The sequence below is a fragment of the Labrus mixtus genome, chromosome 12, assembly GCF_963584025.1.
Source record: "Labrus mixtus chromosome 12, fLabMix1.1, whole genome shotgun sequence".
Lineage (NCBI taxonomy): Eukaryota > Metazoa > Chordata > Actinopteri > Labriformes > Labridae > Labrus > Labrus mixtus.
Window position 1 is genome coordinate 8,543,251 of NC_083623.1, and position 14,209 is coordinate 8,557,459.

At 40.3% G+C, this 14,209-nt stretch overlaps 1 protein-coding gene across 1 annotated transcript in view; it reads right to left on the reverse strand.

The window, feature by feature from the left end:
* Positions 1 to 13,805, reverse strand: part of rngtt (RNA guanylyltransferase and 5'-phosphatase) — an 82,402-nt gene extending 68,597 nt beyond the window's left edge. Inside the window, exons 1-8 of the mRNA XM_061051798.1 lie at positions 13,369 to 13,805; positions 10,876 to 10,985; positions 10,673 to 10,776; positions 10,488 to 10,576; positions 8,047 to 8,122; positions 6,508 to 6,760; positions 3,876 to 3,985; positions 1,763 to 1,864 (exon numbers count right to left, since the gene is read on the reverse strand). Of these exons, the coding sequence (XP_060907781.1) occupies positions 1,763 to 1,864; positions 3,876 to 3,985; positions 6,508 to 6,760; positions 8,047 to 8,122; positions 10,488 to 10,576; positions 10,673 to 10,776; positions 10,876 to 10,985; positions 13,369 to 13,432 (908 nt within the window). The 5' untranslated portion in view covers positions 13,433 to 13,805. The remainder of the gene's footprint in view (positions 1 to 1,762; positions 1,865 to 3,875; positions 3,986 to 6,507; positions 6,761 to 8,046; positions 8,123 to 10,487; positions 10,577 to 10,672; positions 10,777 to 10,875; positions 10,986 to 13,368) is intronic.
* Between the last annotated feature and the right edge of the window lie 404 nt (positions 13,806 to 14,209).

The following is a 14,209-nucleotide window of genomic DNA, read 5'->3' on the forward strand; positions in this document are numbered from 1 at the left end:
ATCTATGTTTCGTTGTATTAACACTGAGCTTTGTATTTCCTCGGTTTATTCTTCAACCTTTAAAAAGAAACATCCCATCCTCAACATCAAACATATCCTGCAGTTGTGTGATGACTCATACCTCGCACACTGTGAGCATCTCTCCCTGCACTTCTCATGACTGAAGAAAGACTCCTCAAATAGCTGGAGAGGAAATGGGCTGAAGGGCAGAAGCTGGAGGCAGGAGAGGAATACTTCTGTACTGTTCTCCACATAAACTTGGGAGCAAAACTTTCTCACAACACTTGAAAGTATTTGAAGTCGATCTTCAGCATCTTGGTCTGGAGCCTTATCTGCACTCTGCTAGTGTCACTCTTAACAGGAAATTAAAGTACCCATGTAAAACTCTGAAATTGACTGCAGTCATTAAATATTCAGCACACTGCACATTCAGACCAGAGAGAGGCACATAGCAGACTACTGGAATAATAAAATCGTTTTATGCTTCTCGGCGCTGGCTGCTAATAGAGACATAAAATAAGGGAAATTACAAATGCACCCTAAAACGAGACAGCAAAGAGAAAGTGTTCCCACTTTAGTTTCAAGTCCACACTAGTCACTGCCGTCCTCTTCAGCCTGTGGTTCATAGATGTTTGTTTAAAAAAAGGACTCAACCAGAGCCAAACCTCTGGAGGATTTTGAGACCGAAACAGATTCCAACAGATAATAATATAATAATAGTCGATCAGCAGTTATCCTGTGCTTCATATGCTGCACACAGTGTTTAGAGTATTGTAAACTTTAAAGTGGAAGGGGACAGGACAAACTATAGGATAACATCTCTTCTCAATCACCAAAAGCATTACTTTCTGGGTTAAATGTTCCTAATCCGATAATGTCATTGGACAGTGGATGACCGATTTATCAGTCACACTCTGCTCTCAGTCGCCTTTAGCATCCACCTCAAACTCTGAAATGCTCGGCCCGTTCTCCAACAGTGGTCTCAGAGTAATCCCTTGTTCCAGTCACAGTCCAATAAATTATGAACGATCTCAAATTCTCCCTTTGCACTTTTGAAACTAAACTGATAACCAATGTTTATTCTTTATCATTACAACATTTTGACCTTCTGTGTATTTAAGGCCCAATCCTATACAATCCCCCTCTATCCCTCCCCAGTTCGAGGTTTTTAACCCAATAAACCAAGCTTCCTCAGTTCAGATACAGACTCCAGAGAAAAATCAAAGAATGGTTCAAAGGAAAACGAAACCGATTGGTATAAATTAACCCATGTTTTCAGAAATAATCATGTTACATGTTTGACGTTTGTTGATGGGCGACAGTTTACTGATGGTTTGGGTGAATTCTTGTTTCCTCATTTACCAGTTTGCCATGTTTTACACATTTTTGTCATTGTTACTTGTCTTTTATATCCACATGGGTCGACCTCTGTTGTTTTGAAGTATTCTTATAAATTAATTTAATTGACTGGTTGCACATCTCCCCTTGTATTCAATGACCACTCAGGTTCGTCTCAGTATTCCTTTGTTTTCACTAAAATGCCGGTAAAAGGTAAATTAACACCTCTGATGCACAAAACGACATGGACACATTAGGGGGAAACAAACTCAGTGTTGACTCATGACTCTTAAAAAATGAGCCTAATCAATGAGAGGAGAAGCCAATCCAGGCCAGTCAGAGAGTCAAAAGGCAGTACCTGTATTGACCTGTGCTAATAAAGAGCCGTTCATAGTAACTGAAAACACATGAACAATACACCTACCGTGTGCCGTCGGCCTTCCAGCTCACTTTGTACGGATTCTTTTCCAGGAAACGAAGGTTTTGCCTGTCCATGGAGACGGGCTGAGCACCAGGAAACCCAGACCTGCAAAGCAATGAGCACACACATCTGTTTTATTTGTGCTTCCAACTGACATTCATTCATTGAATCAGCGACTCTTACCACGCAGAGCTCTGGCATTCATCCATTTTATGCCTTCACTTCGCTGAAACATGTTGCAGCAGTGTAGGCCTTACGCGGAAATAAATCATCTTACATTAAGGGTCAGAGCCTAGAAGACCTGAATCTAAATTCAAAGTGATTAAAGAGGGCTCGACACGAGGAGGGACGAGTGAACACTGCTGGTTTTTACTCTCCATAATTTGGAAATTCTTGATGGTAGGTTAGGATGTCGGATCAGAATGAAATTGTGAATTAAGCATGATCGTTAACGATGTTTATATGAATAATGTGGAATGATTCCTAAATCAAAAACCATTGGACTAGTGCAGTAAAACTTTGGGTCTTAAAAGAGAACAAAGAACAGAACATTGAACTGACTGAGCCGGCGTTTATTACTAGATAACTTAGATGCGATCATTTGGGCTGACTCCTATAATTAGAAATAGGAAGGTACATTTCCATCAGCTTGCGTGACATACTCAAACTGTGTGACGGTTCAGATGTACGGGTGGAAAGAAGAGTATGCTGTTGTTCAGCTCATGTGAAATCAATGATGAGGACAGAGAAGAGCCAATAACAGGTCTCATTATTAATAGGACAGAGTCTCCAGGTAGAGCGGTGGGTCTGACAGCTGTGGGGAAAGCTACGCTGTAAAAATGTTACAGATGTCTCATTTGTTTAAACCCAGTGTGGCATTGTAGTGCAATATCACCACAACAGCCAGCGGACCCGTCATGATGATCGTCACACCGTTTGTACAGAGATAAATTGGAAAGCAATTATCGGCTTTTTGGGTGACACCGCCCTTCTTTATGTTGACTAAAGCCTCAAATTTAAATCGTATTTTTACTCGGCAACAGACGCATCGCAACCTCAACAGAACAGGTCTTCATGAATCCACTTCGCCTCACCTCCCTCAGGACAGAGGTTACAGAGCATTGAGGTGCAGGAGGGCTCGCCTTGGGAAAAGCCTGATCTCTGCTGTTACAGCTGCCCTGAACAAAAGGTCTCGCTGAAAAGACCAGAGAGGGAACTTTTGATTACTGTTTGACATTGTTCGTTCTATACTCTTGTGTTTTGTGTTTGTGCTGTTCTTTGGTTGGTTTGGTCGGGGCTGTGAAAAAGGAATTTGGGGACAATGAAGTATTTTTACTTCACTTTCACCTTACCTGCACTGAAAGCTAATGCCTTCTTTCCAGCCTGGTAATTACATTGAACGCCAAGCCTTATTAATACCCTGAATAGGGGTGGGGGTAACTCACTATAAGATACGACCAATGCGACCAATAAATAAGATACGACACGATACAATGTTAAAATACATTACAAAACATGGCCCACAATAACAATAAGAAAAGACATTGCAGCAAATAGTTCATTTGTTGCAAGACAGGCTTTAGAGACAACCAAATAATTAAACTGTTTGTATAACAATTCATCAACAACTTAAGTTTCAAGAGTGTGATAGACCCTACAATGACACTTAAAATGCACTGTGTGGTGTTGTTGTCAATAAACTTGAACGTTTTACACAACCTTGCCTCTTTGGCTCATTACGATTATTATTGATATCATAATATTTTGTCAGCGAGAGTCCATACAGGAACCTGCAGCCATAACAAGTTGAAACAACAACTTCTGGAAAAAAAAAAAAAAAAAGCAACGAGTAGAAATAGCATCATGGACCATTCCTTCTGCTGTGACAAGACATAGACACGGAGCAGCAGCTGCATATTTCCTCCAGAAAAGAAAGAATCTATTCCTGACTCTGCTGCCTGTCACACAGTGTCAGGGTCTCAAAATAAAATAGGTGATTTTACAACAAGCGAGTCACGCCTAACACAGTGTGGTACACCCACGCGTGTGCGAACACACAGAGACACACACAGTCTCACCGACAGGGTATGAGGAGAGTGAAAGAACGGTTTCTTACCTGTCCCACTCGGCCATCTCCTGAACCCTTCTTTGGATTTCTCCTAGTTTGGGTTGTGTGGTGACCTGCGTGACGCCTTTCACTGTGATGCCTTCAAGAAATACTGCACCCTGGGAGGAAAGAGGAGAACAGAGGGCCAAAGTTTTATTGAATTGAAAGAAAGAGTCATACCCTCCTACACATAAGCAAAAGGAAACACTGACATGCTGGTTGGACTTTCCAAGCAGCTACTCCTTTGATTTATGAATCCCTTCTGTATGTGCAGAGACAACAGGTAGAATAAACTTTAAATCCACCTTTCTTTCTCCCTCTCCCTCTTCAGCCAGGTTTTTTTTTTTTTTTTTTTACAGAAATCATCTCCTGTGTAACACGGATGACACGTGTAACATTTATTTTTAAAGTAAAAAGACACCTCACTTCATTTCCTAATTAAACCATAGCTCTCATTGCGTGACCTTTTCCTCTCTCATTCTTCTCCCAGCGAGTCCTGCTTCCTGGAGAACTATGATAATATAAGGCATTCTGAAGAGACACAGATGTGATAATAATATATAATAATATGTGTTATTAGTCAAATGCATTGTGTATTAAATAGCTGCATTGAGAAGAGAAAGCATCGGCGTTGCCGTGCAAATCACATTCTCGACCTTTCAATCTAGAACAGTGTTTCTCAACTGGTGGGTCGTGAAGTGTCAACGAGTCTATGAAGCACTTTAAAAACATATTTGGGGTTTTTCCATGTCTTTGTGCTGTCACATATTTTCTACTGTCTGAGGTCCAGACTGCACCATTTTTCATTAAACAAATCTCATTGGTGCGCTCGCACTAACCACCAGGCCACGCCCCCATTCCAACGGACACTTTAATAAACAAACTGGGTTCTCAAATGTTTTGCATGAAATCCAATCTTTGTTTAACAAGAAAACACAGGAGGTGTACACGCCTCCATTTTCAAACCTGACTGTCAACACTGGCCACATTACAGCTTAAATTGTACATTTAATTTGTACTCAAACACAAGCTGTTTCTTTTTTTTCCCTGCAGTTTACTCGTGGAACTAAAACTAAGTTCTGAACTAGAGACAGCGACTCCGAGGATTGCATCCCCTGCTGGCTCACACTACCCCTCCTGTGCAAATCAAAAACTTCGATAATGAAGTTTGTTAGTTTTTTTTAATGACATCTTACTGTGAATAAATAGTTTGGATTGGAGCAGAAACGATTAGTCAGTTAACAATTAGTCAGAAAAAAAGGAAATTAATTAGCAAGCATTACAACAGCCAACATTCAAATTTACAGCTCTACAAATGTGATAATGTGTTGGTTTTTCATGTCCAATTTTAAATGAACATCTTTTGGGGAGGGGTTGAGTGCTGTTTGGATGAAACAAGATATGTGATCACTCCATCTTAAGCTCTGAGAAACAATAAGATGAAATAATGTCTTAAACGTATTTCAGCTAAGGGAAAACAAGTCCTCCCAGAGACCGACATCTGTATCCTTTGAAACTTGACAAACAGACTGTAACTACATAGAAACCCCCTCCCCAGAATAATGGTTACTGATTCAACATAGTTTGTGATATTGAAAAAACAAACCAGTGTTTCAAGATCTAAAGTCGAGAATAGTTTAAAGCAAGAAGGACGCCTCTTAATAAAATATCAGATTTGATTATTGAATTGAATGTAAAGGTCTACAGCTATTACTTGTCTTTGTGTTCTACCTTTACTTACAAACTGTTTTTATGACGCTTCACTTCAACAAGCTAACAGGTCTTTCACACTTGCAGAAAACTCCTGAATAACTCCTGATATTTCCAGGAGGAGCTGTATGTGTGAACACAAACAGACAAAAAAAATTCAGATTTCACCCACAATTTCTCCTGCCGGCCCCCCTAGTAATTTTTCCACAGCAAGTCCGAGTGAGCTGATCAACAGGTTCACAACTTCCTTCAGATTTATAGACCAATCAGGGAAGATGAAATCGTGAAATATCAATTTGATCAAATGAAATAGATTGTCGTCTGTAGCCCTAGACCTCTCCCTGAAATCACAGCGACGTCTAGACATTCACGTTTGTATTTGGATATACAGTAAGTATCATTTCTACAACTGTTTACACCTCAAACAAATCTTTGTTTTGATTTCATTTCCACTGTTTCTGCGCTTCCTTTGCCTCCTCACTTCCTGCTTGACTGTTGGTGGTACCATTGACACTCCGCTTCTTTCAGCCCCTCCAAATGAGTCTGGATAAGAGCATCAGCTCAATGTAAACAAAAACCTAATTATGTGCAACTGGAGATGATCCGAGGCATCCCATTCCACTGAACTGAACTGTTGAGAGCTTTACATAAAGACAGGAAGGCGGCTTTTATCTCATCTAATTTCTACCTCTGCTGTGAAGTGTGAAGAGACAGAAAGTGTCGTGTTGTCTGAATTTAAACATCAAATGAACTGGGTGATCACATACAGCTGAGCACAGAAGTCTCATCCTTTAAGGGAAGACTTTCTAATAGAGCCAGCATCCTCACTGCAAGAGCTCTGCGCCCTGCAGGGAGATTCATTCCACATTTCTTTTTTTTTTTTTCTTTTCTATTTATGACTCGGTTTCCTGCAGCTTCCAGGAAATCTCACCAGTTTTAGTTTCTCTTTCTTCCGTTTGCCGGGCGCCGACCCAGAGGAGCTGGGGCCCGACTCCTGGCCGACAGCGTTACCGTCATCGTCCACTTCCCCGCTGTCCTCGTCGTCGAAGCACCACTCTGGGAGCGCGGGAGCAGGGGGTGCGTCCTCTTCGTCACCATAACGACGGAAAAGCTCTTTGAGGTAGTCTCCCTTATAGATCCCGGGGGATCGAGCCTGGCTGAAAGCTGCTACAGCTGCCTCCACGCTGATAAGAGACAGAAAAGCACAGACATAGAGCTGCTTTTAAAAAGCTTTACTTTCATATTGTACGGATCTTTGGTATCTTATTTTATAAGCTCTGTCTTCAATACATTTTTCATTTCATCTGTGAAACAAACAACAACAATTTCTGGATTTTCAAACAACTGAGATTTCTCGAGCAAACATTTTGAATATTGAAGGATTTTTTACAGATACGTCGATCCACTTTTTTACAGTTCCAATCCGATGTTGATCAACTTGTATAGATACTGACATTTATGTTCAGAAATAATTTGAATGTTGTTGTTAGTATTATGTGAAAGGCTACACAAAGCTGCAGTAAACCTGGTACTGCTTTTCTTCTCAAAAGAGCAAAAACATATGAAATAAATAAAAATGCATAAAATTTAAATGATTTCAAAATAAGGTATTTTAACTTTGTGCTGGTTTCACATACAAACAGGAAGCAGCAACAACTGTCAGGTTTTCAAAATAAATCTTTTAAACTGCAAGTGCAAGAATTGTTCTTTTGACCGTACAAGAAAAAGCTGACGTCTTCAAAGCGTCCCAAGTTGCAAGTTGAGAATGTTCAAAGTGCCTGACAACCTCTCTTGATCTGCGACATGGATCTGCACTGTCAGTCCGATATGCAATATGTAAGTTACATCAAAATCAGACCTGATTCTGATATTAGATCGGATCTGTCCCATCTCTTAAAACATCCAAGTTTTTCCACATTTTATAGATCAATACAATTCAGGGAAAAAATGATCTGTACTAATAATACTTTGCTGAGGCAGCCAATCCCATAACTCACTTTTTGTTGAGTGTGGAAGTAAATAAATCTAAAAATCTCTCTGTGTTGATGATTTGATATTCTCATGCAGCTGGACTGGAGGGCTGTAAACGCTCTCAGAATATTCATTAGACAGGAAGTGTTGGGTGGAGGGAGGGGTTTTTATCCCCCCCCCCCTTCATGTCTGCAGCTTCCAGAGATTCTGCTCCCTCAGACTGCTGCTCCACCTCCGACTAAAGACTCATCCTCACCCTCCTGTGATCAGCGCGTGTTAATTATTTAGCCCCTGTCTGTCGTCGGTTGATTGGCTCGGTCACTTGCAAACAGCGGGGTTTCTTTTGTGAAGCCTGAGCTGATTGGAGACGACTTATGTAACATGTTACATACAGAAACTATCAGGCAAAGATGAGATTAGCGGCTCATAAAGATAGACAGCAAGGTGATTTATATCCAGGGGAAATAAAAGATGCAAGGAAAGGGACAAGGGGCCTTACCTCCAGTCCATCTTCTCCACCAGGTACGCACACATCAGGAAGCCTGTCCGGTTGAAGCCATGCGTGCAGTGGACACCTTCAGGGGGGGGAAAGGCAGCACACAACTCCCATTTAAATTATCATTTATATTACATTACAGTCATGTAGTATTCACTCTTTGAGGTCCAACAGTTACATATGGTATATAAGTCATATCAGCAATTTATTTTATTTCTCAATGTGTTTATGTTCAGAGCCTGCACGATCAATGTAACGAAGCACAACATGATCGCCCTGTGGGTGTAGTAAGATATCATCTGATGTGTTTCCCTTTTGACAGAGATAACATCGCTGCTCTTTGAGATGCACTGAGGCTGGGTCCATGCTTTGAGCGAGGGCATCAAGTCAAAATCTCAAATCCCTCTTTTCTCAGAGAGAGGGGGGGGGGAGATCTAAACTATCATCTTTACAATCTTTTCTTAAGAGAAATAAACTTGCTGTGATCATTTCCTCCCTGGAGGCTCAGAAAAGTGCCTGAAATTTGAATCATGTTTGTTCTCCATTACAAGAAGATCTCCCGCTCTGCAACATAGTCCCCTCCTTTTGTAGTTAAAAGTAATATTCCTGCAGACAAGCATCCTTCAGAAGGTGCACCGCAGGGTTCAAACAACACCAAATCTGACTCTCATATTTCTAACTGCAAAGGAAGTCTGCCTGGCAACGACAACACCAAGCGTCTAATTTGGACATGCGTACCCACAGGGACAATAGAGCCCAATCACCAGCTGGCTAAAGACAGGACATTACTGAGATGACATTCACACTTTCTGATTTGATGTTGGGAGGAACATTTTGATGAAGACGCCAGGCAGCAGTCAGGAGGAGAGACAAGACCTCGACGTGATCATAAGAGGCGAGATAGAGGTCTATGAGAGCGCCCTGCTGGCACCAGTGTGAAAGTACAATACAAACTCAAAATCCACAGACTAGTAGACTGATAGAAAGGTATGTTGTAGTTGACGTGCTTCACTGCAACTGTTGAGTCTGTTGCCTTCAAAGATCTAACCAGTAAAATAACTTGTGGATTTTCAACTCAATGCAAACAGCCCACACACAGACTTCTACACAGTGTTTCATCTTAAGTCATATTTATTGAACTTGTGTCCTTTCACCTATAATCACCTACACAGTGTTCAGAGGGAGAGCGTGTTGTTTCAAACTCCCACATTGACAGAATCAGGACAAAACTTTTTGAGGAATAATAACCATGCACTTCTGAAAACAGGCAAACGCTCTCGATATCTTTACCTGAAGGTAAGTGAGCAAACCTTGGGAGAAAGCCATTTAAGCTCCAGGTGCTACACAGAGCTACTCTATGACCATCAGCAGAGGACTGGTTGCCGTGGAAACCGACCTGTTGTTTAAGCGTGGAATCTGAATATAGAACATAACGACTGAAAAACTACAAATGTGTATTATTAACCCAGCTTTCATTTGCAGCCGGTAAATTTTGGAGCAATGCTGCTCTCTGCTGGACACTCGTGATATTGCTACTAATTGACCTAAAACAATGCTGCACTTGATGTTCAAACATTGCACAAAAGAATTACGTTCCAAGTTTATTTAACTTAAAGTCCAATTATTTGTTTTTTGTAAAGAGTTTTCCATGTTATATAAGGAGCCTTCTAACAGGAAAATTACCTTTTGTCTGTATTTCACATCACTACCAGAGTACATTTATGAATGTATTATTATGCAGGGTTTATCCACTAACATTCATTTGGGGTGGTGACCCTCAACCCAAATGCAGTCCCCCACCACTCCAAGAGGAGTGACGTAAGCCATAACGGAGATGTGTCAGTCAACGCCGGCTGATGTTGTTACAGCCTCTGATATTCTACTTCGTAAAATCTTAACATTCTTCTGTGAACATAACACTCCATAGAAGTCAAGACACATTTGTAAAAGGGCTCACAGGGCAAAGCAGAGGGGCTTCTCTGGTTCCAAATGTTTACCGGTAAACTACATGAACCTCTAATGCAATCCTTTAATTCGTCTAAGAAATACTGGGTTTGACCACTGAATAACTCCTCTTAACTTCCACTTCACTGAGTGCTGCTATATCTTAACTGATGAATCTGCTCCCACTTATTAAGTTTGGGGAAAAAACGGATGAAAAGATGAAAAAGAGAAAAGTCCAAAAAGAAAAGGGGTCAAGTATGTTGCAATGTGCAATAATGTTTTTGGTTTTTTGTTTCCTCTTGCTAAATTAAGCTTTGACAACTTTACACATCGTAGCAGCTGAAATAGCAACACTTCTCACCCCTCCCAACTTAACCAAAGCCTCCAATTTAAGAACTGTTCTGACTATGAACTCTGTGACAGGACCTTCTGATGCGACTGTAAAAAGGAAGGAGAAAGGGTAACCTGAAAAATTCACGTTAAAGCTGTGTTTTTCTTACCTATTAATTCTGTGGGATTCTTCTCGATGAAGTGTTCACAGAGCCGGATGAACATTGTCGTCGTCTCTTTTGAAGGGCATTCCCCGTGGCTGAAACCAACGCAAAACATCCGACTCAGTACACTGCCACCAAATAAACAACAACTGGTGTGTAGTTTGACTCATGACTTAAGCGTTAGCTCCTACCCTTTACACTGAAGCTTCACATATTTCACGCCATCTTTTTCGATGTCGTTGCGGTCATAAAAGCGAGTAGTGTTCGTCAGATCAACAAGCAAACCCATTTTCACCTGAAGAGAGAAAACAATAAAAAAAGAAGACGAGATGAGACACTGTTGCTGTTTTCATTTTTAAGATGTTACTCAAAACGTATCTTCACAGTTACTTACTTTGAGACTTTTTAAATAGTTGGACAGCATACTCGGGTGAAACCTGTTCTCCTCTGCTACTTGGTCATCATATCTGGGACCCAACATCGTTTTCATGGGCAAGAATTTACCTGGAGGGGAAAGACGGGGATCTTGAGTTGAAAAGATCCAAGTGGGGACGAGAGGAATGGGATAATAGGCTAACCTAAACCTTTTTGTTTTGAATAATAAATATTTTTTAATTTTACATACTTTATTAATCCCTGAGGGGCAATTCTGGTTTTACACTCTGTTATTGCTTCTCACACACGACACACTGCTACACAGGGAGTGCACCAGAGCAGTTGGGGGTTTGGCGGTGCTTGCTGGGTGTACTAGAAGTGCCCTGAACCTCTCCAGCTACCAGACCAACTTCCATATTATGGTCCACACCGGGACTTGAACCAGCAACCCTCTGGTTCCCAACCCAAGTCCTTACGGACTGAGCTACTGCCGACCAAGAATACAACTCTATTGTTTCCATTTTTAATACTGAATAGTGCAAAATCCAATCTAATATTCTCTAAGATGTTGTCAACAATTTACTGTACATAACTTAACCGCACATAAAGTCACTACAAAATCATTTCAAATCATAAAATACTAGCTTGAAACAACATCAATAGCATTTATTTTGGCATGTCTAGAATATAAAAACTCAACAGTAAACATGTACTGACAGCTAGTTACAGTATGTGACAGGTTTAAATTAATATTTGGAAATGTCACCAGCTATGCCTTAAAATCGAAATTGACTGGCGTTCAGCAGTGATTGAAATAAAAAGGGAAGTGGAGATGGGTCGTACAGTGGAATATTAGGGCAATTCAAAAGGGAAAAAAAAGGATTTCAAGATTAAAAATCATAAATATAGAAGAATACGGTCATACATTTATGAGATACTATTCATAATTAACAAGGATAAAGTTGCTGTTTTACTCAATGGTTTCATGTGTTATTTTGAAGGGTAAAAGAAGAGCAGCCAGTCACCAGCGCTAAAATGAGAAGCATGGAGTATCTGGTGAAGCCTACTTTAGTATGGGTTTCACAAATAAGGGGTACTGGCACCTCAGCAACACAAAGTCATAAGTATCAAGACTCAGAAAAGAAGCTGACACATAGCTATGACCTCAATGTCAGCTCTATCTCATGGGTCAAAAGATTTGCAAACAGTTTGAATATAATATAATATAATTACTTTATTGATCCCAAACTGGGAAATTGTGGCGTTACAGCAGCAGGTTATCCAAACACACAATATGAGTAAAAAACACAATGTTAGCAATCTAAACACAATATAATATTAAATACAAAGTAAATAAGCACTAAAAATATCAAAACTAAGAACGTGAATATATACAACCAGGATTTAACTTAGCATTACTAGTCTTAAATAGGAAGATTACATATGGAAGATTAAATGTAAATGTGCAAGAACAGAGTCGTAAATGGTTGTAAATTAAATATGAAAGATTGAATGTAAATGTGCAAAAATAGAGTTGTAAATGGACAGTATTGACATAAGTTAAAGTGCATGCGTGTAGACATATTATAAGCAGAAACTATTCAATATAACGTCGAGTAGACAGACAAATGAAGTGAACATGAGTGCAGGGATAATTTCTAAACATGAGTGCAGAACAGATTACAGTATGGAGAGACAGATATTATCATGATGACAGTTCTCTGCTCGAACATGTTTAATGTCGAAATCTTCGATATGTTTTCCTTCTCTGTGGCCCGATAGCTGCATCATAGAGTAAGACCAGGCATGTTACATTACAAGAGCTTTCATAGGGAGCAACTATGCAGCCTGAAGCTGGAGCTGCTTTGTTTTGACACGTGATGCTTCCACTGCGATGCTAGCCAGCTGGGTAACAACTCAACCCTTTCTAAATGGAAATAATGAATGTAACGTGAACCCCCAATCTTAACTTTTGCAACAAAAAAAAAAGATATATATATCAGCATTTGACATTGTCAGCGAAAAACTGAACTTCTGCAACAAGTGCCGAGTTAGGTAAACAACGACGTCATACCAAACTCCGTTTTAAAAATAGTGCAGACTTGTTTTGCATTGCTACAATTGGCAAATTTTAATTGCACTTGAAATATGTCTGAGCATCTCAAGTCAGTTAAGTGTTGTCCTGTGAACTCGGCATGTCAGTCCACACCAGTGTTGGCTTCGTTTGAATGAAACGACCTAAATGTTGACAGCAAAGCTCCCTGACGACACGTTGTTGTGATGGAGTCTGGCAATATTTGTTTGACCCTAAAATGAAGAATAATGTTTTTTTTTTTTTTAGGTATTTACGATTGGGAAATTGAACAGCGGATATCTGCGAATGTCCTACCAGCATATTTTACGACGACTTTTATGTTGCACCCATTCATGCACTTAGCTACGAGCAATAGCATTCCGTAAATAAACAATTTGAAACCACGTTTCTGTAATAACTTGTGATTTATTTCCTCACCTGCCACAGGTTGCCCTCTCCTGGGACAATTCCGCCATCGTGGAGGGGGTCCGGTGTGTGACATCTTCGGGACAGGTTTTGTTGTTCAGTGAGCTCCTGCTAGCCTGAGGAGTGAGGCTCCGTCCGTCCTTCAGGGATTCCCGGGTGGTCTTTCACGCGAGCACCGCAGCTCTGAGGCCCTTTAGCCTCTGATTCAGGTGAACTGTCCAGCAATTTCAAGCCCGGTTAACATTCTGACGGGCCGGCGGGCTTTTAAGCGACACGGGTAATTACGAGTATCAGAAATAAATCAGCATCCCGAAAATGACGTTATAAATAAGGACTGTTCTTGTTAAATCCGGATTATTAGCAATTAGCCAGCATTACCTCAATTCAAGTAACCAAACGTGCTAGCCAGATATGGCTAAACTAGCTAGCCTTCTTCTTCTGATTGTTATTATCTGTAGTTCAGATGACACCGGGCGTCACACCGCCGCCTTTAGGTGTAAGTGAGACAGGACATGCAGTTTTACAGCACAGAAGGCTACTAGTTGTACGGAAGAGGATTAGGGCCACACATTAAAAAAAAAAAAAATAGAATTCTGAGAATAAAGTCAGAATTCTGAGTTTAAAGTAAGAATTCTGAGAATAAAGTCAGAATTCTGAGTTTAAAGTAAGAATTCTGAGTTTAAAGTAAGAATTCTGAGAATGAAGTCAGAATTCTGAGTTTAAAGTAAGAATTCTGAGTTTAAAGTAAGAATTCTGAGAATGAAGTCAGAATTCTGAGTTTAAAGTCAGAATTCTGAGAATAAAGTCAGAATTCTGACTTTAAACTCAGAATTCTTACTTTAAAGTCAGAATT